Source organism: Aythya ferina, assembly GCF_964211825.1.
Source record: "Aythya ferina genome assembly, chromosome: 1".
NCBI lineage: Eukaryota > Metazoa > Chordata > Aves > Anseriformes > Anatidae > Aythya > Aythya ferina.
Genome location: NC_140296.1, coordinates 125,577,017 through 125,599,471, shown reverse-complemented (window position 1 = coordinate 125,599,471; position 22,455 = coordinate 125,577,017). Strand labels below are relative to the sequence as shown.

Genomic DNA, 22,455 nt, shown 5'->3' with positions numbered 1-22,455 from the left:
GCTTTCAGGAAATATTCCTCTGCCATCAGTAACAGAATTTTGTGTGTGTTATTGATACATACCCTGTTTTTATTTAAGTGTATATTTTGTGGAAGTACTGACACATTATTTTTATGGAAAATGCTGTCTTTTCTCTTAAAAAAGGTCGCCTTGGAGTAGGCCGATATTCCTGTCAGGAAGGTGATACCTGATTGTTCTAGATACCACTTCTGAGATAAGAGGCAACTTTGGGAATCAATCTTGTCTAGTCACTGTTTTCAGTTTGCCATGTTTCCATGTTTCTGCATTCTGCTACTCAGGGCTTGTTTGTCAAGGAAATTTGTATTCAGATATTTCACATGCACATGTGCACACATGTATCTGTGTTCACATACACGCACACATGCACACAAGAAGAGAATAAAAGAGGAGAATAAAAGTGCTTTTATGGGGCTAGACAAGATGGTGGATAGTGTCAGAACACAGCCTATCCAGTCTGAAAACTAGTCGTGTGAAGGCTAGATCCTTAAGGTCTTGGTTCACCTCAGGATGGAAATTCTGTCCTGTCCAGACGTGTGGATTGAAACATCCATGACTTCATTTTCAGACAGACTTTTTTTTCCCCCCCTAGGCTTGCCATGTAAATGAATCCTCTGCTGATTCTGGAGTTTCCAAATGCAGCTTTTCTCTGTGTCATGTCTCCGGAAAACATTCTGTGTGTCTAAATCATGTAATTAAACCCTAGAAGGTAGTGACTGAGAACTACTAGCTCTGTCTAGTTTATTTCTGTTTTAGCAAGCTTTTGATTTTGAAAGGTAAAATGGGGCACACTGATGTTCCACCAAGTTCTATAAAGCTTTCAAAGCTTCCTTAAATTACCTAATCTCTCTCCCACTTAATATAAAACACACACATGATATGAATGTATTTGACCCAGCTGACCACTTCAGAGGCACTGTGTGGGATGGAGACGCCTGTGTGGGGGCTCTTAGCATCATGCTTACAACAGGTTTCCACAGATCCTGAGGATGTCTACACATGGAAATAGGGTTCCTTGGCAGAGCTATTTTATCTTCCTAAAAATTATTTAAGAAGTGTATGGAATATCACAAAGGAGATCTTGCTGTGGAGACCTCTGGATAGGGTTTGAATAACTTCAGTTTGGAAATTAAGGGTTTGGACTGTTTATAAAAATTGAACTTCCAAATGTTGCTTTACACACAGCTTGGCTCAATTTGATCCCAGTAAGCAGGATCAGAAATACCTTCTGCACCAGGGAAAATATTTGGATTTACTCCTTCCTGGCTTTGAACCAGGAAGAATTGCTGATGGAAACACAGCTGGACTGGGATGCTTGCAATTTTCTCTGAGACAGCTCCTTCCCATTCTAATGTCAGTAGGCTTTGAGCTAGTGCCAGTAGCAATGGGAATGCATTTTCACTTTTCAGTGACTTTGCTAATCCCATTTGAAGCATGTGGTCCTTATAAAGGGGCAGTCACACCAGCAGTTATCACTGCCATCACTGTAATATCAGGACTGGAATAATTCTCTTGAGTAATGATCATTTAATTACTAGCACAGAGAGCATCTCAGTGGCCTTCTTATATACTTCGCTAAGCATACTTCTGCATTGGGAATTGGCAGAGACCTGGTACTACAACATGATTTGACAACAAATTCTGCTGACCTGGGTATAAGTCAGTGGTCTGTTCAGATCTAGCAGCTAAACAGAGACTTGATAGAGGGAGTTTTCTGTAGTTTGCATGCATCTTGGTGTTGTGTTCTTCTGTGACACACAGATCTGGGAGTCAGATGCTGAGGAGTAATTAGTTTTCTTTTGGTGCTTTACTATAGCACCCATTTGCTCAGGGCCCTGGACTATGTACTAGAAACAAATTTGGTGAAATAACGTAATAGGAATGATACATGACTTGCGTTCCTTATTTCAGTCAGAAGTCATCCTAACGTTGACTTGAAGAATCATGTTAAAAATTGCCTGTTCCTCATGGATAATTTTACCCATCCTTAATTAGAAGTGGCTCTGGATAGTCTCAGACAGCTGAAGGTTCCTGCAACTCAGGGAACCAAAATAGTGACTAACTACCTATTTAGTTCTTATTATTACACTCTCTCTGGCAACTGGGGAGGGAGACAACCTTCATGTCAGAAAATGTGTCTTGGATCTGCTGTGTTACAGTTGAGACCAGTATCGAAGGAAAGGAAGTGGTGTGTTGTCCTTGCTTCACTTTGAGTGTTGTCCTTTGCTTTTGTTATTGAACATGATTGTTAATAAGAATAATGAGCTCCAACATCCACAGTGAAATATAAGTAAGCCTTTAAGACACAGAGGAGGCAGGATGAGATCTGAGGCTTATATGTGATTGCTTTCATCTCTGGCACTAAAAATAGTACACATGTAATTAGAAAGAAATCTTATGAGTCTGAAATATCTTTCTACCATAATCCACTTGGCCTTCCCTTTTCCTCTTAAGACTTTTCTATTTTCGTTAAGTATTAGTGGCACATAATGTTCCCATTTCCTGAGTATGGAAACAATGAGCTGGAAATGCAGGATGGAGGAAGACGAGGGAAGGATCTGGCAATGGACTTAGTTGCTCTTCAGGCTTGGCCAGTGGCAAGTTCATGTTTTTTGGTGGGGCTTTCTAACCTACCTTCACTGCTCATGGGCTTCCTGGAATGCTGCATTCAACTCATCTAATCATTCCACCCAGTCATTCCCTTCCAGGTCATCTGTCTCTTATTTACAACCTAGATCTCTTCAAGCTGCTGTTTCTGCCTCACTGCTCTCTGAACTGCCGTCTGCCTCACTGCCTCTGCTGTCTCCTAAACAAGAGCCAAGTTTGAGTAACCAGACTGACAAAATCAAAGTAGGGGCCTAGTCTGAGCTCTGAACTTGCATAAATCATTACTGTTGTCCTCTAAATAAATATCTACATATAATTGATAAAGATTTAAAAAAAATAGTGCAAAAGTAAGATGTTTTTGAAGTTGAATGGGACTGTTACATTCTCTGTTGTTGCTGCTGGTTTCAGTCACTTTAATAGTAAGACCAACATACCATGAGAGAAGGGGACTGAGTCTGAAGATTCTGGATTTAGAAGCTGGAACTGGAGAGAGCTAAAAATAGAGAAATTAGCAATTTTCTAATTCCCAGAATAAGTTCTAGTTTTCACAATCCCTGGCTCTGTGCTCTTACATTTCCTTGGGGGATTGCTACCAAGATAGTCTCTGTTTGCATGTTACTGCAAAGTGCCATGCACCTAATCCAAAAATGGTTAGACATAGATTAAAGTTAGTTTTTGTGTATAGTACTGTTGAGTGTGATCAGTGCAGTATAGGATTTTGTGGCACTTTACTGCCTGATGGGAATGTGAGGCTCATACTAGTGGTGGAATAGACCAAACTCCTATCTTGAAAAATGATGGTCAAATAAGCATAAAAGATGCATTGTGGAACTAACTCTTCTTTGAGCTATTTTCCCTCTCCCCCATAGTTTTGTGCATATGTTTTCCATATCCAACACTCTAATTGAAATGCTGCAACTAAAGCCTGTATATTGTACAGCCTGTTGGTGCAGTCAGCAACATTTAAGTGAATCAGCATGACTGAAGATAATTTTTAATCCCCAGTTCCATATCCTAGAACTAGAAAACTGATCTTTGCAATAGGAGATATGGGGGTATAACTGGATGGAATCTAGCTGGTAAACGATCACATGGAGTGGGGCTGGGGACTAAGGTTTGGATGGCAAGATCAGGGCAACAAAAAAAGATGAGTGATGTGATTATGTTTCAGTGCTTCTGTTGTCTTGTGTTTTGCAGAGAACCATTCTGTGCTTGCTTCTCTTAAGATGAATAAAACCAGTGATAAATAGTGTTAATAATTAAATAGTTTTTAAAAGTAGCCTCTATCTGAAAATGCTTGCAGCCAACACTTTGAAAGCCAAGATATATGACAGAACAAGGCTGATTAAAATGGAAAAAGTAGTTATAATCAACGCTCAAATCATTAAGCATGTTATCTGAAAACCCAAAATTGCATACTTTGAGCAAGAAAGGAGAGGTTTTTTAGGTTGATAAAGACAGCAGCAATTAAATGAGGATGTTTTAATATTATTAGTTCTTTCTGTAGTCAATTTGAAATGTCAGGTTCTCTCATGGAATGAAAGGCAATTTCAAATGGAAGGAATTCCCATAGAAGACTAATGATTTTTTTTAAATTATTTTTTTATTTTACCAGCTGTCAGTGTTGCTGCTGTCTCCTAATGAACAACATACATTTGAATACTGTGAATAGCATGCATTTTCTGCTTATGCCAAATTCTCCTTGCTGAAAAACCCTAAAAAAAGTCAAAAGCAAAATCAGAGATGAAGACAGTAAATATATTTTTAAAAAGTCTTTACTGCAGATTAAAAAAAAATCTTAATCCTTATAAAGGGCTTTGCAAACTTTTGTCCACAAATAACGGTTAAAAAGAATTAAGCAGTTTAACAGTTAAAAAGTTAAAGTTAGAAGTTTTCTTAAAAAGAAAGATATTCTCTCTCTTTTTTTTTTTTTTTTTTTTTTTTTCTCCCTCCCCATTGCAATGTTTAAGTGTTTATACATATATTTTGGTTCATGTGTAGCCTTACATGGCTGGAAATACTCTTAACTTAAAATGGAAGAGAACTTTAGTATAAAAAATTCATTTTCTTAGGCTTGTAAGCTTTCATTGTTCATATCTTACTTTTATAAGACCACCATTTCCCCCCCACCCAAACTTTCGGGGACTTGATTTCTTTTACAGCATCCTGACAGTGCCCTTAAGGCCCTTCTGCAGCTCTGTGCCTAGTTTGTCCATGCAGATTTGCAGATGATCTCCCAGATATGGGAAGCAAATATCAAGGTTATTTGCCTGATTTGTGCTATTGCTTGTCTTACCATTATTAACACTGTGCTTGGCATCTTTATCATATTTTTCCATCCCTTAACAATCAAATTAATTTAAGGTGCAAAAGAAGCAAAATCAGCACTGCTTAAAAGATGAGAACATGATTTTAGGGACATACTCTTTATGTCAGACATACTTTGCTTGAATATTGCTTGTGAAAAATGTTTTTCCCTTTTTTTTTCTTTTTTTTTTTTCTTTTTTTCTAATGACAAAATAGTATGCATCATTTTCTGCAATTTTTTCAGAGTTGTCCTTATAAACTGTAGGTGTCACTACCCTAAAATTACTGTGAAACTTCAGGCATTTAAATAAACTTAGTGCTAGTATTACACAAGAAGGAAATTTCAATTTTCAAAGAATTTTAACTACCACAGAATTTTTTCATCTAGAAGTTGATGATGTGGTGTGATATTACCTGTTTGAACAGCTAAACTCCACCACAACTGCTTTCTTACTACCTCTCCTTCTCAGAAGAGGGGAAGAAGAAAGTATGTTGAAAAAAAAAAAAAAAAAAAGCTTCCAGATTTAGATAAGAATAATTTAGTTAAAGGGAAAAGGAAGAAAAGGAAGAGGGAAAAAAAAAAAAAAAAAAAAAAAAGTCTGTGCAAAAGCACAGAGAGAGGAAAAAACTACATTCTCTACTTCCCATCAACAAATGATGTTTGGACACGTTCTAGGAAGCAGGGCCTCAATACCCGTAGCCATTATTATGTAGGACAGACATTTTCATAATTCACAGAATTCACAGAATTTCTAGGTTGGAAGAGACCTCAAGATCATCGAGTCCAACCTCTGACCTAACACTAACACTAAACGATATCCCTAAGCTCTACATCTAAACGTCTGTTAAAGACTTCCAGGGATGGTGACTCACCCACTTCCCTGGGTAGCCCGTTCCAATGCCTCACAACCCTTTCGGTAAAGGAGTTCTTCCTAACATCCAACCTAAAACTCCCCTGGCACAAATTAAGCCCATTCCCCCTCGTCCTGTCACCAGGCACGTGGGAGAACAGACCAACCCCCACCTCGCTACAGCCTCCTTTGAGGTATCTGTAGAGAGCGATAAGGTCGCCCCTGATCCTCCTTTTCTCCAGGCTAAACAAGCCCAGCTCCCTCAGCCGCTCCTCATAGGACTTGTTCTCCAGACCCCTCACCAGCTTCGTCGCCCTTCTCTGGACTCTTTCGAGCACCTCAATGTCTTTCTTATAGCGAGGGGCCCAAAACTGAACACAGTACTCGAGGTGCGGCCTCACCAGAGCTGAGTACAGGGGGACGATCACCTCCCTAGCCCTGCTGGTCACACTGTTCCTGATACAAGCCAGGATGCCGTTGGCCTTCTTGTCCACCTGAGCACACTGCTGGCTCATATTCAGCTGACTATCAACCATCACTCCCAGGTCCTTCTCTGCCTGGCAGCTCTCCAACCACTCATCTCCTAGCCTGTAGCTCTGCTCGGGGTTATTGCGCCCCAGGTGCAGGACCCGGCACTTGACCTTGTTGAACTTCATGCAGTTGACCTCAGCCCATCGGTGCAGCCTATCCAGATCCTCCTGCAGAGCTTTCCTACCCTTGAACAGATCGACACACTCACCTAACTTGGTGTCATCTGCAAACTTGCTGAGGGTGCACTCAATGCCCTCATCCAGATCATCAATGAAGATATTAAAGAGGACCGGCCCCAGCACCGAGCCCTGGGGAACGCCACTAGAGACTGGCCTCCAACTGGACTTGACTCCATTTACCACGACTCTTTGGGCCTGGCTATCCAGCCAGTTTCTAACCCAACAAAGCGTGCGCCAGTCCAAGCCAAGAGCAGCCAGTTTCTTGAGGAGAATGCTGTGGGAGACGGTGTCAAAAGCCTTGCTGAAGTCAAGGTAGACCACATCCACAGCCTTCCCCTCATCCACCCAGCACGTCACTTTGTCACAGAAGGAGATCAGGTTCGTCAAGCAGGATCTGCCTTTCATAAACCCATGCTGACTGGGCCTGATCGCGTGCTTGCCCTGCAAGTGCTGCGTGATGACTCTCAAGATAATCTGCTCCATGACCTTCCCTGGCACTGAGGTCAAACTGACAGGCCTGTAGTTCCCTGGGTCTGTCCTCTGGCCCTTCTTGTAGATGGGCGTCACGTTTGCTAGCCGCCAGTCAACTGGGACCTCCCCCGATGGCCAGGACTGTTGATAAATGATGGTAAGTGGCTTGGCCAGCTCCTCTGCCAGTTCTCTCAGTACCCTGAGAAACACTACAAAATTGTACGAAACTAGTGTGATACCAGTGCTATTCTAGCTACAGGTGTAGAGCACTGCAATATATATGGGACACTGCAGGGAAAGTTAACTCCATCCCAGCCAGAGCTAGTACATATGGCCACCCTCAGGGATAATTAAGTCAAATCCCTTAAACATAAAATGCTTTGTTTAAGTTCTTGGAAATACAACATTTTACACACTGCTTGAGAAAGGTTTAATTCTATTATTTAAAAACTGAAGATCATCCTGGTTTTATACAGATAAAACCTATAAAAGGTAAACCACACCTGAAATTGAAGAAAAAAAAATCATGTTTATTTCCACATAGATAGAAGTGTATTGCAAGGGTCTGTGCATAGTTGTACTGCAAGAACTTTCCAGAAAAACAAGGTGAAATTTGAGACAAGCAGAGCAAAATTATAATTATTTATTGATCTGTTACCTCTCTTCTTTCTACAGTCTCCTTCATTTACTGAGTAAAAATTAAATGGAATAACCTCTATGCTTTTGCAATTCCTGTTATTCTTAGGAAAGTTTATATCAGACAAGTGATGGGTAATGTGCACAAGAAAGTGTTTGTTAATTTTCACTCTATAATGTGTTTAAAAGACCAAAGCTGGAGCTTTGCTTCCAGGTCTTAGTGTTAGAAACTTTAGTATGATTACCAGTGTTCCTTTAAAAGCCCGTGAATGGCACAAGGCACTCATGAATCACTATAAAAATCAAGTCAGATCCTGTGAGGTGGCAAGAAATTTATTCAGGAGCTTTAAAATATGTTTTGTGGTATTTAGTATGCATATAATTCAAGTACCTAGTAAGCAAAGAAAGGAGCTGCTTTTGTATCTTTAATTAGGGAAACCTTATTGCTTTTTATTGCTTTTTTTTTTTTTTTTTTTTTTTTTTTTTTTTTTTTTTAATTGCAATAATATCAAGAGGTCAGTATCCATCTTGTAAAGCATGGTAGAAATATAATGGGGAGGCATTGTGAGAATTTGAGGAAAGATAGGACAGAGGTGAATGAACTTTGGTCAGGAAGAAAAAGAAGGGTGACAAACAAAGATGTGATGCATATGCCTAGCCAGGTAAGCAAAGAAGAGAGATTTGAAGGAAAGCTCTGTGGTTAGCTAAAGAAATATGTAATATGTCAATTCTGTGTATGGGACAGGTTGCAAGACTTCACAGATAACTCCCCAGATAACTTTAGGTTGAGAAGCCTGCTGGGGAGAGTTGAGCTATGCATAGCTCGCTTTTTATTTAGTGGACATATTAGATATCTGATAGAGATATTTGAGCTCAGTCTGCTTACTCTAGATATTGTTTGAGGAATGATGCTCGTAATTTGTGCATCCAATTTGATGGGGTAAATCCAAGCCTCAGGAGCTTAATAAAAATAATAATAATAATAAAATCCATTTACTTTAAGGCCTATGAAAGTTCTTGGATTGGATCCCCATAGGAAATGTATAGTCAGAGCACAGAAGTTCAGCTTCAAGACTACTGATATTTCAATGGCAAACAAGGAATTAAATTGCTGTCTTTGGATAGCATTCAATATCAACCTTTGGCTTCTTGAAAACTAAAGAATCCCAAAAGATGTAGACACAGCCCCATTCCATTGCAGATCAAGGTGAAACCTTCTAGCTGGTTTTATAGGCTTGATCAAACCAGCTAGAGGAAATATTTCATTGATATGAGAAATATGAGAAATAATTTCAAGATTAGTTATACATTAACACCTAGAACTTTTATCTCTAACGTAAATTAATAAATTGCATGTATGATTAAAACCCCACAAGTCTGTAACAAATTCCATTCTTCTCTCAGATATCTTAAAAATACTTTGTTGTCATCAAAATAATTTCAAAAAGAGGATAAAATGATATATAAGAACTATTGAAATGATTTATAAATTGAATTAAACATCCTCTGTGCTGCTATGTGTGCACCAGTGATGACTTTTGTAGAAAATCACATTAATTTCAAAATACTAGAACCCTGGGTGACAAATAATGTGTTGCTGTACCCCTATTCACTTCCTGTTTGAGATGTAGAAAGATTTCCATGAATAGCAGTTACTGTAATTATGGTCAAAGAACGAAGGTAAGCAGTACTATGTCATGCACAAAGTGTTGCACAGGCAACACAGTTGTGAAGAATTGACAGCTTTTCACAACAGCGTTATGAGCTGGATGGATAAGTTTTTCATAGTGAGGTGCATGACCATAGACACAAGGGCATCTCATTGTTAAAGAAGTAGTTGTAGTAGGAGAGATCTGGGGGTAGAGGGATAGGCCTTTGACTTGATGTATGACACTATCATGATTTCCCATTTTACATGAATGGGAAGAAGTGTTAGCTTCACTTCTTGTACTCTTCTCTATCTAAACATGATGAATAAGTGTGTGTACTATAAATTAATTGATGCAGTAGTTTATTGACTCTCCATGATTGTGTTTATTTATCTCCTCACTGAGAGATAATATTATGCTGTTATGAGTCACAGTGCAAAATGTGCAAAAGGATAAAAGAAAAAGACTGCTACCAAAATTTTTAAGGTATTTGCTTTACCCTGAAGAATTTTTGAAGTTGCATTTCCTTTGCATCTAGATGATTTTCATGTAGAAGTATGACAAATGTGAGGGACATTTGTTGAATAAAGTGTAGCAGAGGGAAGTTATGACTATATAAATATTTCTACTGTGATACTGGCTTAGAGGAGTCAGTTAATCATAAACAAGGAAGAAGCATTTTTCCAGTGGGACAACACAAGATGATCTAGAAAAGCTCTTGGGACAGTTAGGAAGAATGGGAACAGCAAAAAATAAAAATAAAAAAAACTCACATTGTTAGGTTCTCAGCTCCTATTGGTAGATCAATTTAAAATACGTAAAAGTAGTTTGTTGCAAAGGGATAGATACATTTTCAAATCTGTTGCCATAGAAGCATGTACAGAGTATCAGCAATTTTTCAAAATTGGGATTAGATAAATTCATACAGATATATTAGAAGGAATGGTTTGGTGTCTACCATTTAGCAACTGTAGTTTTGTGGATGCTAGAGAAGTAGTAGCTGAATGCAACGGAGAGAGGCCAAGCTTGCAAGCTGGCTCTAAATCTCTTCCTGCCACTCGAGGCACATAGAAAACTGTATTAGATAGACTGTTGATCTGCTTCAGTGTTCATTCTTGTGTTCTGAAACATGGTTTGCACTAAATCATGAAGAATAGTTATTCTGCTGACTGCTTATCTGAACACATAAGTGCTCTTCCAGTAAGGAAGACCGTCAAGAAAATAACTCTAGATTAAGAATGGACAGTTCCTTCACTGTGTGGACAGACCCATTGTTTACATTTGGCTCCAGTGAATAAGCTACTTGGACCAATTTTAGAGGTGGGATTTCTGCAAAGTAATGCAGGATGATAACCTCTTCGGAGTAGTGGATCAAACTCCTGTCAGCTTTCATAAAATGGAATAATGGAACTGACCCTTCGGTGGTCTCCTGTAGTAATTGGGGACTATAGGACTGGCAGTTCTCCCTGCTGCCTCTGTTTTGGTCTCTTACTTTTTGTGAAATAAAGAGCTCAAAGAAACAGATACATTCCATTTCTGGATAGGAAGAACCTATCAGGCCCTCATCTCTTCTTTAGAGGGCTTTTGAAATGCTTGAATAATCTTGCTTTTTTCTTAATACTAAAGGCATGTCCAAATTCATTCTGTAGAACCCAGATAGAAGCATGTTTCAGGTGCATATTTAACTGCCATTTTTATGCATGTTTTGCAGGTGGTGTCTGTTAGAGTGGTAGTGTGTACTGTTTACTGATCTGTAGTTACAAGCTGTCCACCTACTAAGCTGGACTATACTTCAATGAAGGTCTGCGATTTATGGGTTTAATCAAAAGGATTAGAAAGTGAGGGTTTTTCTTCAAAGCTTAGATTCAGTAGATCCTGTGGCCAGGGGTGAAACAGTACAGTATCTCTAGTTGTGACTGTTCTTCATAAGTCTCAGAGGGTCAGATAAACCCAGAAGAAAAGACAGTCGTTTCTGAGGAAATCCCTCCTAGATGGGCCATTTGCATGACCACGTCATCAAGACTCAAGGCGTATGTCATTGGGGTACTGCAGGATAAGTGACTGCACAAATCCATATAACTGCCTGACACTTTGAGGGCTAACCAAAAGTTAAAGCTTGCTATTGAAGGTGTTATCTTAATGCTTCTTGAACACTGACATCCATGGGGCATCAATAACTCACTAAGAAGCCTGTTCCAGTATTTGACCACCTTTATGTTAAAGAAAATTTTCCTAATATCCAGTTGGAACCTCCCCTGGCTCAGCTTTGTGTCATTCTTGCATGCCCTATTATTTGTTATCAAGGAGAAGAGATTGGCACCTCCATCTCTACTTCCCCTGCTCATGCAGCTGTAGAGAGCAATAGGGTAACCTCTTAGCTTCCTTTAATCCAAACTAGACAACTCAAGTGCGCTCAGCTTCTCCTCATAGGACATGCTTTCCAATCCTTTTACCTGCTTTGTTGACCTCTTCTGGATGCTTTCAAGTATCTTAATATCCTTTTTGTATTGTGGAGCTCAGAACTGCACACAATGTTCTAGGTGAGGATGCACCAGCACTAAATAAAGCAGATGCCTGTTGTAGACGGGCTAGCTATGCTACGTTAAAGGCAACACAAAATGTTTTGCCCTCTTGGCTGCCAGGGCACACTTCTGACTTGTGTTGAACCATCTGTTGATTAGCACCCCCAGATCCCTTCTTGTCTCAAGCAATAGTCTTCAGCCCTTTACCTGGAGAATGCTGCTATATGCTTCTTTCTGTAAGAAAGGGTATGCTCATCGTTCAACCTGAAATTTTCTCCTTTTCAGTTTCATGTGTGGTGTTTTTCTTCTGTGCTGTCTACATCTTTCCTAAACTGATTCCTGTATTACTGCTATCTTCTTTTTTTTTAATCTTCATTTTTCCTCAGTCACATTTTACTGTCTTTTGTTTATTTATTTTATTTTTTTAAGTTTCTCATCAGGGACAGTGTAAGACAGAACTATCCCATTTTGTCCAGTAATTTCTGCCCCTCTTTAGCAAAGCAAATGAAATTCCACTCCATTGCTTCATCTCATGCTTCCCAGGCTGCTAGTTCTATGCTACTCTAAAATTGCTCAATTTTCCCTTTTCTGGGTTTTCAGATAATTGCAGTGAGGCTGTCCCTTTAAATTACAGCTCTTCTGTCCCCTATTTCAGCCAAGTTACTGAGCCATTTCTTCTCTATATTGTCTGAGACTTTTTTTTTTCCTCCTTAGCCATGCTTCAGTGTCTCCCTGAAGTGTTTTCAGTGCTCTGCACAAAGAGCACATAAAGAAAAAAAAACATACTGTTCTTTGCATGTAACCTACATTGTACCATGAGGTTTCCTTTGTGGTACAAGAACTGGGCAGATGAGGCCAGAAACACCTTCCTTAGCAAAATTATTATATTGGGTTGATTTAATGTAGTGCTGGATTAGGCTCTGTGCTGTTTCCAAACTGTGACAATGGCCTTGATGCCTTGATGTCAGGTTCTTAGTAGTGGTGTTTTTTTTTTTTTTTTTTTTTTTGTTTGTTTGTTTGTTTGTTTGTTTGTTTGTTTTGTTTGCTTTTTTCCTTAGATAATAAATTTGGAATTTTGTTCATTTTTTTGGCAGTAATGCAGACTCCCTGTTTGACCTTAAAAAGCACAGTGTTTGCTTCCTCACCTGCAACACATTTGTGGGAATAGTACTGTCCAGCTTCTGTAGTGTGGTGCAGCACTATCTTTACATGGACAATTGTCTGCATCTGAAATGTAGTTACTTTTAGCATCAAAGTGTGTCAGCAGTGCAGATTTGAATTGTCACAAATGGTGAAAACTCCTGTCATGGCTACTGTCAAAAGTGAAATGTAATTATGAGACAGAATTTGGAAACAATGCAAGGGAATTGGAATAGAGACCTTCCAAAGGATGTTGCCAAAGACGCAAAGGGTCAGGACTTAAAGCAGCCTATACTGTGTGAGAAATTAACAATGATCTGGGAACCCCACTCTCACTGATGCCATGAATGTCTCAGAATCTGTGTTCACTAGCAGTGTACAAAACAACTGGGACTGAAGGCTTAGGAGTGAATGCTATGGAAACATGGTACATATTGTGTCTTTGCAACTCTCTTCACCTATACCTCTGAAGTAGTAAATGAGTAGGTGTATAAAAACTGCCAGGTCTATATTATTGTGACCTCATTTCTGTTTCTACCTTCTCTCTGTCCTTAACCAGCATTACTGTGTGAAGGCCTATGCTTTGATACTGAAACACTTCAAGCAACCTCTGAACATTTCAAGAGTGTCTATTAGAGATGGTGGGAACTACAGAGAATCTTCATGGATTCTAATGCTGGCATCAATGCAAGAAGAGTGTTGGGAATGGGTTGGCTCTGGATGGTCTGCTTCTTTCATCTAGTCACCTCTCTGGAAGGTAAGAGTAGATTTTATGAAATGCAAGAACTTAACAGGTTTTTCTCCAGAGGAAAAAAAAATAAAAGTGTGTTCTCCAGCATGCTTATCACAGTAAAGATAAGCATTAAGCAAATACCTTTGTGTTTTTTGATGGTTACACTGTCTCCTGAGATATAAAAGATACTAATATTGTTTCTAGTGTAACAGGCAACAACACCTCATATGAAGAACTAGTCCTGTTAATGGATACTTCTACTGTCTGTTTCAGGAGTGACATTCTCAAATACTAAACTTCGTGCCCCATGAATAAGCGTGTTTATGCTTTGTATGTATTTGATTCCTGTGTTAACGTTTTTGCACCATGTTTGTTTTGAGAAAGTCTCTAAAGGTTTATGCTGTCTTACAAGGCAGCATCCAGTGGGCTACAGGAATTTTTGCCTCCACCATCTGAACAACTTGTCCTATGTAATAGACATGGAGAGAATACTTTGCATTAACAAGAAGAGGCAGTTTGGATTGAGCCAGCAGAGGAGGAGGCAAGGAGACAGAGCAGTGATGAGATGATAGAGTAAAGACAGGAAAGGGAGAAGAAAGGCCAATAAAAGAGGATAAGAAAGAACAGGTGATAGGAGGGAGGATAATGAGAACAGGAGATGAGATGGCAGCTATGAGAGTGATTTGGAGAAGGGCAGAGATATTGTAAACCATCCTCTTGTTTGTTCAAAGAAATATCCTTGCAGCTACACTTGTTCACTGAACTGCACTGCATTGTGCTGAATGTTCATCTTGCATACATGAAAGCCTCTGAAAAAGGAGAGGAGAGAAGGGGAATCAAAGGGAGACAGGACAGGAAAGACCTGGAGCGAGGGAAAAAAAGAACTGTGGGAGATGCAAGAAAAAGTGAGTGAAGAATGGAAAGAAAAAAAAAATGATTTTTCTATTTAATAGTGAAGAGGAAAGCATTCTTTCACTTAATAGGAGGGGAGAAGAGCATAGTGGAATTGAGTGAGGGAAGTTCAGAGGGAAAATAATTGATGTAACATTGTACACTAATACCTAAGTCTCTGAAACCGTTCATTAATGATATTTAAATTAAGTACTTTAAGAGTTGTTATTCCCTTGTGTAAATGAGATAGAGAAGGTGGGGAAAATGTCCTTCTTCCCCAGATATGAAGTAATTCAGTGACGCCTGTAGAAACATTTTCAGAATTCAGTGATCTCCCCTGAAAGTTTCTAGTCATGAAAGAATTTTGAAAATGCTCTTTGATACAACCACGCAGATCACATGATTTAAATGTTTTTATCAGAATAAGACAGTAAAATTCTGCCTATGGAGAAGTACAGCTGCTCAGGAGCTGAAATGCAACTCAGTGCAGTCAGGGGAGACAGGACCTTGTGTTGTGACAGTGTTATTTAGAACTAGGATTACTCCCCAAAGCTAATTAGTATCACAGATGTAAGTAATTTTGGTTTGGTCAAAACACAAAGAATTATTATACATTAGGGGAAGGACAGTAAGTGATGAGTGACATGTAAAAAGTTTTGCTGCAGTTATCCATAAGAAAGGAAAAAGAGCCATGGCCATTTTGTTAACTCATGATTATATATAGTAGAAACCTGAAACTTCAGATTAGAGGTTTAAGTTGAAAAAGCCCCTTTTGTCTTTAAGAAACCTTACCAAAAAAAAAAAAAAGGAAAAAAAGAAAAATAAAAGTTTTAAATCATAACTAAAATATGACTCATCACTAGCAGAAGAGGATTGACTGAGTAGGTAAAATCAATTAAGATAATTTTTCTTCAAGTTTTTATCAGGCATTTTTGTTTCAAACTAAATGTTTAAAATTTTCTATCAGTGGAAAAACAATATCGTTAAAACCATGATATAAATGGTTAAGAAATAAAAGGAGAAGCTGGAGAGTGGAATAGAAAAATAGCCAAATTATTCACACTGTTTTTCTATACATCCTAAAGAGAGCAAACACTTTTTAGGCAAAATGCTTTTGAAATATAATGAAGGCAGTACCCTTTTACAAGACCTAATGGAACTTTAAGACTCCTCAGAAGAAGTTCTTATATGCAATTTAGAATGATTTTATTCTTGGTGGTGGTGTGGTTTTTTTAATGCATAAAAAGGAATTATCAGGCTGAATTCATTTGATACAGTTATAGAATATAGCGTCTGTCCAAAATTTTCCAGACACGATTTTTAGAGTACAGAACAATCTGCATGGGAAGCATAAGGCAAAACTGTTTTGGAAACAGAAGGCATTTGTAAACTTATTGTTTCAACTTTTTAAAAGGAAACAAGATTGCACAATGGTTCTCATTAAGATTGTGTTTACCAATGTTTATAGCACTTCAAAAGTTTTTGAGGTTTTAATTTGGGAAGCATTATTTTTAAGCTACACACTGGATGATAAAAAGATTTTTTCCTTGTTTTTGAAAAATCCTTAACTAAAAATGCACAGAAATTATATTTCTGTCAGTAGCTATGTATGTATGTTATTATTGTTTACAGTTTGTCATGTAAGATTTTTGGCAAGTTAACTTTATTAATCATAAAAGGTAGGGTAGCATAGAATTTCAGAACGCCTGATGGGCTACAGTCAAAATGTAGGAGAGCAAGTCAAAACTTTCTAATTAAATAGCTCTTACTAAGACAGAGTTAAATTTTCTGTGGAATGTTACTTTTGTTTCAACAGAGTTATAAATGCGTACAGCTATAAACACAAGTGTAGCTCATTTTGCAGAACTCATTAAATATGTGCAAAAAGAATGGTATGTTCTGCATATGAATGACTATGTCTGTTTTACAGCAAATGGTCCAGCCTGTGGAATGGCTGGACAGTCTTTCTAAATGTTTTCTGGAAGTTCAAGACAGAGAGAGGTTAATTGTGCTGCTTTGCTAACAACTTTTCACATTAGTGTACCTCCTTAGCAGAAGGGAATATGGCCACAAAAAGTTGTGAGATCAGGTATTCTTATTTAATTTTTCCCCTACCTTTTCTACTAACTGGTTGATAACTTGGTTTATTGAAAATAGCTTAGATTGCTCAAAATGACTTGACATGAAGTGAAGGAAAACATTTTTTTTTTTCCTCAAAGGTAATCTTTGGAGTAAGAAATGCTTGGCAGAGATAGGATCAACCTCACTAAACTGAGCAAAGATATTTTCTGAAAAAAAGGATGGCTGATCTCAAAAGGAAGGCTTTAAACAAGGAATCACATGCGAGGGAGAGAGCAACCAGCAGCCCTGTGAGGCAGTGAACAAAGGACATGCAGTGGTATGACAGGGAAGGAATCACAAAATCAACAAAATAAGTCTTATGTGGGGTCACCTCCAGCACTTGCTTTTAGGCAAGAAAGTTCCTATAAGGAACATTTTGCAGAAATCCCTCAGACCCTTTTAAAGAATGCAACACATTGGGGTGCCTCCCTTAAGTGCCTGTGTACCAAGGCATACAGTATATAGAATAAATTATGAGTTAGAGATGTGTGCACAGTTGCAGGGCTATGACCTTATTGGAATCGGAGAAGTGGTGGATGGCTCCCATGACTGGAGTGTTGCAGATTCAAATTAGTGATAAGTAATGGCAGTTCTGCAAATCTGAAAGTCTTGAGCTGAACTTCAGACTTTCAGAACAACCTATCAGAATATTTCTAAAGTTAGTAGACACAAGCTCATATTTGCTTTCTCATTTAGATTCATGCTTCTAAAGCCTTCTTTTATGTTTGATGATCAGATCCTTGCTTTTTACATAAAGATGTGTTGAGTGTGCAGGGGTGGACTCTGTGAGAAGAGTCCAGAAGCTACCCCATGTTAGATAAGGCAGCACCGAACAGTTCTTCAAGAAGTTCTTCAAGTTCTCCATTATCGATGCATACCACTGGGTCCATCTCTTGGGAGCAAACTGCTCCAGCACGGGACCCCACGGGCAGCAGCTCATCCCAGGCTCCCTGCTCCTGCATGGGCTCCTCTCCACATGCTGCAGCTCCGGCCTAGGGCCTGCTCCTGTGGGGGCTCTCCATGGGCTGCAGCCTCCTCCAGGCCACATCCACCTGCTCCACCGGGGGCTCCTCCATCCATGGGGGGGCTGCAGCGTGGAGATCTGCTCCATGTGGGACCCATGGGCTGCAGGGGGACAGCCAGCTCCACCAGGGGCCTTTCCACAGGACACAGGGGAACTTCAGCTGCAGCACCTGCAGCACCTCCTGCCCTCCTGCTGCACTGACCTTGGTGTCTGCAGGACTGTTTCACACTCCTTACTCTCTCAGCTGCTGTTCCCCAGCAGTTTTTTTCCCTTTCTTAAATCTGCTCTCACAGAGGCACAAACATCACTTCTTGGCTTAGCTCTGGCCAGCAGCAGGTTCCTCTGGAGTCAGCTGAAACTAGCTGTTATCTAGCTTGGGGCAGCTCCTGGATTCTTCTCACAGAGGCCACCCCTTCAGCCCCCCACTACCAAAACCTTGCCACACAAACCCAGTACAGATCAGTTTGGGAAGAACAGCATCTCGTGGGAGGGACCCCATGCTGGAGCAGGGGAAGAGAGTAACTGTGAAGGAGCGGCAGTTACAAAGCGTCATAGACTGACCACAGGCCCTGTTCTCTGCTCTGTTCCCCTTCGCCACTTGTGGGGTGGAGGTAGAAGAAGGTGCGTGGGGGGAAAGTGTTTTTAGTTTGTTTTTAGTTTCTCAGTGCTCTAGCTTGTTCGTAATAGTTAATAAATTACATTAATCTCCCTGTGCTGAGTCTGTTTTGGCCTTGACAATAATTGTTGAGTGATCTCCCTGTCTTTATCTCAACCCTTGAGCCCCTTCCATTGTACTTTTTCCCTCTGTCCCTTTGAGCAGGGGGAGTGAGAGAGCATTTGTAGTGGAGCTCAGCTTCCGAGCTGAGTAAAACTACCACACTCTTCAAGGATATTCTTTGAAGAGTCCAGTTGGATAATGCCATGGAGAGAAGAGGGGCCCAAGAAATTTGGTTAATATTTAAGGATCACCTCCTCCAAGCTCAAGGGTACTCCTTCCCAATGAATAGGAAGTCAGGCAAAAAAGCCTGTATTGATGAACAAGGAGCTCTTGGAGAAACTCTAACACAATTAGAAAGCCTGTAGAGGATGGAAGAAAGGTGGAGTGGAAGGAATACAGAGACATTGTCCAAGGAATTAAGTTAAAAAAGCTAAAGCCCAAATGGAATTGAATCTGGTCAGGGACACCAAAGACAATATGAAAAGCTTCTGTAAGTACATTGGTGACAAAATGAAGACTAGGAAATATGTGGGTGAATGAGATGGGGGATCTGGTAACAGAGGATGTGGAAAAAGCTGATGTACTGAATGCATTCTTTGACTCAGTCTTTACCAGCAAGACCAGCCTTCAGGAGTCCCAAAGAGCCTGGGGAAAGGCTGGAGCAAGGAAGACGTACCCTTGGTGTAGGAGAATCAGATCAGGGAGTACTTAGGCAAACTGGACCTTCAGAAGTCTATTGGCTCTGATGGGATGTACCTATGAGTGCTGAGGGACATAGCAGATGTCATTGCAAGGCCGCTCTCAGTAATATTTGATCAATCATGGTAACTGGGAGAAGTGCTCAAAGACTGGAAGAAAGCAAATGTCGCTCCTGTGTTCAAGAAGGGCAAGAAGAAGGACTTCAGGTTGGCCAGCCTCACTTTGATCCTGAGGAAGGCAATGGAGCTGCTAATTCTGGAAGCCATTTCCAGGCTAATGAAGGAGAAGAAAGTCATCTGGAGTAGTCAGCATGGCTTCAGCAAGAGGAAATCATGCTTGACCAACAAGTTTCTGCAATGAAAAGACTGGCCTGGTAGATGAGGGAAGTCATGGTTGTTGTCTTCCTGGACTGTCTCCTATATGATCCTTATAGACAAGCTGTGAGAATATGGGCTCTATGGGATGACAGTGAGGTAGACTGAAAACTGGCTGAACAGCTAGCTGTTCCCAGAGCATGGTGATCAGGAGTGCAAAGTCTAGTTGGAGGCCATAATCAATAAAGATATTAAAGAGGATTGGCCCCAACACCGAACCCTGGGGAACACCACTGGCAACTGGTCTTCCTATTTCTGGCAATTTGTCTGGGATGTTTTGCACTGCTTTTGAAGTTGGGAACTGCAGCTGCTCCTCAGGAAAGCCTAAGAAATATAAGATCTCATGTAGGAATATAGGAAACATAAGTTCTGGCCCATGCTGAAACCTGAGGCCTGATTAACCATGACCACTTGATCATGTTTACCTTAGGATGGGTTTACTCTGCCCTTTCTGATGTTTTCTTCCCTTTCAAAGAAGGGCTGTTCCACTGGCTAAGTGGGGTACTTGGAGTACACATAACCCAGCGACTGGAACTGTTTTATAGCAAATCTGCACTGGTCAAGGGCACTCATCCTACCAGACTTTCAAAGTACAGTGGTGGACTTTGTCGGAGAGCAAAGACTGCAGCTCTCTGTCTGGAGCATCTGCACAATCTACCACAGCAGTGGCCAAAGCCTTTACCCAGACAGAGCTGCTGAAGCAAGAGTCTGCTGTGCTCAGACTGCAGTGAGTGCTTAGACCTTTTTCCTGGGGCAGGGACAGGGAGCAGACCTGCATGCAGAAGGTGTGCCCAGGTGGAGGACCTCCTGCAGTAGGTGGCTGAACTGCAGGAGGCAGTGAGAAGACTGCATAACATTAGGAAGGCTGAGATGGAGTTAGATTGAACACAGTCTACAGTGGACCCACAGCCCACGGCCAAAGAGCCAAAAACTCCCCCACCAGCACACACTGAAGGGAGTAGGGCCAAAAACACAGAAAAATTGAAGCTTGCAATAGCAAGGAGCAGCAGGAGGAAGAGACTTCCCCTGAAGCAAGGTGTGCCGTTGCAGAACCGCTTCACCAGTCTGCAGACTGATGAGGAAAGACCTGTCACATAAGGAGAAATGCTGGAGCTGACTAAGCCAGCCCAATCTGCTCCTGAATAACAACCAAAGCAACTAAGAAAAGACAAAGGGTGATAGCAGTAAGTCACTCTTTTCTGAGAGGTACAGAGGCACCCATTTGCCAACCTGATGCATTCTCTAGAGAGGTGTGTTGCTTCACAGGCTTTTAAAAGGAATGTCACTGAGAGACTACCAAACCTCATACAGCCCCCTGATACAGCTGTTGTTGTTTCACATGGGCACCAGTGATAACAACCAGAAGTCTGATAAGTACCAAGAGGGTAACAGAGCACTGGTGGCAGCGGTAAAGGACTCTGGAGCACAGGTATTTTTTCATCAATCCTCCTGGTGAAAAGAAGGGGATTTGAGAGAGCCAGTCAAATCTGGCAAATCAAAACAGTTACAGGGCTGCTGGTACCACAGCCACAGGTTTATCTACTCAGACCATGGGACTCACTTTGAGAAACCTCATCTACTTGGGGATGATGGTGTCTATCTGCAACAGGAGGGGAAAAGATCTTCAGTCACAGGCTTGTCAAGCTGGCGAAGAGGGCTTTAAACTAAAGTTGCTAGAGGAGGATAACCTCAATCCATCCAACTCCTACCAGTTTGATGCTAGTGCCAACAATAGATGCCCAGAGCCTAGAGAAGGATCACAGATCAGCAGGAGAGCACCCAAAGAGCATCATGAAGGAATTTCAGCCACCCCAACCAGTAAGTCAGCTTCATCAGGGGCCCAACTCAAAAGCCTCTATGCAAAGGCACATAACACAGGGAATAAATGAGGAGTTACAGACATACACATGCCTGCAAGACTATGATCTTACTGGTATCACAGAGACATGGTGGGATGGCTCTAAGTGTTGGAATGGAGTGTTGGAATAGAAGGATACAGGTTCTTCAGGAAGGACAGGCAGGGGAGATGAGGAGGGGGTGTCACCCTCTATGTCAGTGAGCAGCTGGAGTGCATGGAGCTGCGCCGAAGGATGGATGAGAAGGTGAACAAGAGCTTATGGGTCAGGATTAAGGGGAGGACAGGGACAAGTGATATTTTGGTGGGGGTCTCTAACAAGTCACTCAACCAGGATGACCAATCAGATGAGTCCCTCTATACAAATAGGAGCAGCCTCACATTCACAAGCCCTGGTCCTCATGGAAGACTTCAGCAACCATGATATCTGTTGGAGGGACAATAAAGCAGGGCATAAGCAATCCAGGACATTCCTGGAATATGTTGATGATAACTTCCTTCTCCAGGTGATAAAGGAGCCAAGGAGGAGAGGTGCTATTATTCTGGACCTCATTCTCACCAACAAGGAGGGGCTTGTGAGGAATGTGAAGTTCAAGACAGCCTTGGCTGCAGTGACCATGAAGTGGTAGGCTTCAAGATCCTTAGGGCAGCAAGGAGGGTGCCCAGCAAGCTCGCTGAACTGGACTTCAGGAGAGCATACTTTGTCTTCTTCAGGGAAGTGTGTGGTAGAATAGGACCTGATGAATGCATCCAAGGATCTTGAGAGAGCTGGTGGATGGAGTTGCTAAGCCACTATCCTTCATATTTGAGAAGTCGTGGCATTTTGGTAAAGTTCTCACAGACTGGAAAAGGGGAAACATAATTCCCATTTTTAAAAAGGGAAAAAAATGAAAATCTGGGGAACTACAGGCCAGCCAGTCTCACCTCTGTGTCTGGCAAGATCGTGGAGCAGATGTGCTGGGAAATTTTGTCAAAGCATATGGAAAACAAAGAGGTGATTGGTGACAGCCACCATAGCTTCTCTAAGGGAAAATTTTGCTTGACAGTTTGGTGGCCTTCTGCAATGGGGTTGCAGTGTTCATGGATAAAGTAAGAGCAACTGATATCATCTACCTGGACTTGTGCAAAG

General features: G+C 40.8%; 1 protein-coding gene across 5 annotated transcripts in view; it reads left to right on the top strand.

The window, feature by feature from the left end:
• The window catches only part of EPHB6 (EPH receptor B6), an 85,943-nt gene that overhangs the window by 4,677 nt on the left and 58,811 nt on the right, over nt 1-22,455 (top strand). For all 5 annotated transcript variants that reach the window (XM_084502127.1, XM_084502128.1, XM_084502126.1 and 2 more), the window contains exon 2: nt 13,471-13,668. In XM_084502127.1, the coding sequence (XP_084358253.1) occupies nt 13,575-13,668 (94 nt within the window). In that variant the 5' untranslated portion in view covers nt 13,471-13,574. The remainder of the gene's footprint in view (nt 1-13,470; nt 13,669-22,455) is intronic.